General features: G+C 45.8%; 1 protein-coding gene across 17 annotated transcripts in view; it reads left to right on the top strand.

Moving 5' to 3' along the window:
• The window catches only part of Ces5a (carboxylesterase 5A), a 292,545-nt gene extending 290,374 nt beyond the window's left edge, over positions 1-2,171 (top strand). For all 17 annotated transcript variants that reach the window (XM_076915626.1, XM_076915628.1, XM_076915627.1 and 14 more), the window contains 2 exons: positions 1,502-1,574; positions 1,652-2,171. In XM_076915626.1, the coding sequence (XP_076771741.1) occupies positions 1,502-1,574; positions 1,652-1,880 (302 nt within the window). In that variant the 3' untranslated portion in view covers positions 1,881-2,171. The remainder of the gene's footprint in view (positions 1-1,501; positions 1,575-1,651) is intronic.
• Positions 2,172-2,727: the final 556 nt, after the last annotated feature.

Genomic DNA, 2,727 nt, shown 5'->3' with positions numbered 1-2,727 from the left:
AACAAGCTAATAAAAACTTGGACTTGAACAGAAAAGTAGATACATGGGTGGTTTTTAATGTACACAGCCCACTCAATTCCAGACACGACAGGAGACCAGCAGACTACCCTTGGCCAGTGAATCATTCTAAATCAATCCATGTTTGGAAGAATGGTACATTTTAGCTGGTCTATTCCACCAGGTGTGGGAAACAGACAATTTCATATATTAGAAGAAGACCATAAACATTTACAGTGTGTACAGTCCTTAGCCTAGCAATTCTCTGTGCAGAAGTTTTGGGGAATTATATCCACATGTGCAAAAACATAAAAACATACATGAAAACGTTGCCTTCTCCAACAAAGATACCATGTAAATAGCTATCACTGGAATGTTGGATACACATACTATGTTTAATACAATCTTAAATGCAATTGCATATATACATGTTTGGACTTTGAATATATTATGAGTTTATAGAATATTTGGCAGATTTATAGCTGCCAACAGAGAATGCATACATACAATTGCCAGATGCAACTTCTATAGAGAGAACAAGGTGCAGAACATGTGGCCCTGAATGAACAAATGTGCAGAGAGGTGTGTCCACCTGTGCCATGTGCCCATCTTCCTGAACAAATCCAAACATTTGTAATGGTGCTTGCCTTTGAGCTGGCAGCTAAGTTTCTGCAGGGAAGTGATGAGATTTACCTGTCCTGGGTGAGTTATTGCAAGAAAGGCAGAAGTGATTTAAAGTGTGTGTGGGGTGTGTGTGTGCAGATGCTACACGCAAAATGACATTGTTTTATAGGTGGACTGTAGTATCCTTGGAATTTATTATTGTCAGGGGCATCTTGGAAACAACCTTTAGCAGATAGCAGTGGATGGAGAGAGAGAGAGAGATACAGAGAGAGATACAGAGAGAGAGAGAGAGAGATACAGAGAGACAGAGAGAGTCACATACAAAGAGACACACACACAGAGAGAGACAGTCTCCTCTCCCCCCCCACACACACAGAAAGAGAGAGAGAGAGAGAGAGAGAGTCTCCTCTCCCCCCCACACACACAGTCTCCTCTCCTCCCCCCCACACATACACACAGAGAGAGAGAGAGAGAGAGAGAGAGAGAGAGAGAGAGAGAGAGTCTCCTCTCCACCCCACACACACACAGTCTCCTCTCCTCCCCCACACACATACACACACACACACACACACACACACACACACACACACACACACACACACACACACACACAGAGAGAGAGACAGAGACAGAGACAGAGACAGAGACAGAGACAGAGACAGAGAGGAAAGAGCGCCCTGCATCCAGATGGGAATGGTGGAGCAGAGGACCAATGAGAAAGGTGTGCTCAGCCTGCATTGTATGGGAGGTGCCTCAGCTGCTTATTGGAGCTAGGAGTTAAGGATTCAGTGAGGGGGCCAAGGCATGACTGGGCTCACCAATGGGAGGAGTCTTGGGATCCCTGTGAAGCAGGAAAGTAGCTGCTGATTCTCTCCTACAGAGGAAGCCACTGAGGAAGAGAAGTTGCTAAGCAGGAAGATGATGAAATACTGGACTAACTTTGCCAGGAGCGGGTGAGTGAACCAGCCAGCCTCCTTGCAGTTGGGGGTTTGAGGATGACCATCTTACTGGTGTCTGCTCTTGCTTGCAGGGATCCTAATGGGGACCTGCCTCTGTGGCCAGTCTACGATCAGAATGAACAGTACCTCAAGCTGGATGTGAACATCAGCACTGGCCAGAGACTGAAAGACCGGAGAGTGGAATTTTGGACAGACACCCTCCCCCTGATTATGTCTGCTTCCAGAGCGCTGCTCAGTCCCACTGTCTCCTTAATCCTCTTTTCACTACTGCTGCCTTTCCTTCTCTCCCTTGCTTCTTAGAAGTCATCCTCGTTTGGTTCTGATTTTCTTCTATCTAACTTTCTCCCTCAGCCATTATCCCCGCTCCCAGTTGAGCTGCTTTCCTGGGGATTTCTGTGCGCTAATCTGCTTTAGCTGATGTTTTATGGGCTTAGGGATGAACCTCATAAAATTCTTTTCAACATCAAAAAAATTCAATTTGTCTTGGAAGGTAATGAAATTTTCTCAATGAGTCTGGAGGAGGGCTGGTCCATTACTTGTCATATAATGATCCCATTACTCATATGAAATAAAATCAGAATGCAAAATGTATGCAGAGAACACAATTTAATTTGTGCTCCTGAATCCCCCCCCCCCGCGCCAGCACTCAGGATATAGCTATTGGATGCAATGGGGGGTCCCTTAGCCCCAGGGCAGTGGAACTTTCAGTATGAGCCACGTCTTGGCACCTCTTAATTGGGGCTGTGTCTTAGTGAGCTATGTGGTGGAGGGGCACATGCTGGAAAGTGTTCTGCTCTGACATCATTCAAGGTCCAGGAATGTGGGGGTCTATAAAGCCAGGCAGCAAAGGCCAGGCCAAGAGCAAGAAGAAAAGGGGCTTCCATGAGATGATGTGGTTAAAAGTGATTCCACAAGTCATCAGAGCTACACCAAGTGCATCACGAATGTCTGATGCTCAGTTTATTAAGAAGCCCCAAGTCCATGCTCAGTCTATGTGCGCATTCTCTCCAGAAGTCTGTTTTAAATCCTGGATGAGGATGAATATAGTTCCATTTTTAATCTTTGGTGTGTTGAGACACGTTCCATGTAGCCTGGTCTGGCCTTGAACTCAATACATAACTGAGATTGATCTTGGACTCCTACCCCC

Source organism: Arvicanthis niloticus, chromosome 18, assembly GCF_011762505.2.
Source record: "Arvicanthis niloticus isolate mArvNil1 chromosome 18, mArvNil1.pat.X, whole genome shotgun sequence".
In the NCBI taxonomy this organism is placed as follows: Eukaryota; Metazoa; Chordata; class Mammalia; order Rodentia; family Muridae; genus Arvicanthis; species Arvicanthis niloticus.
The sequence above is the reverse complement of the archived record's forward strand: the minus strand, read 5'-3'. Positions and strand labels throughout refer to the sequence as shown.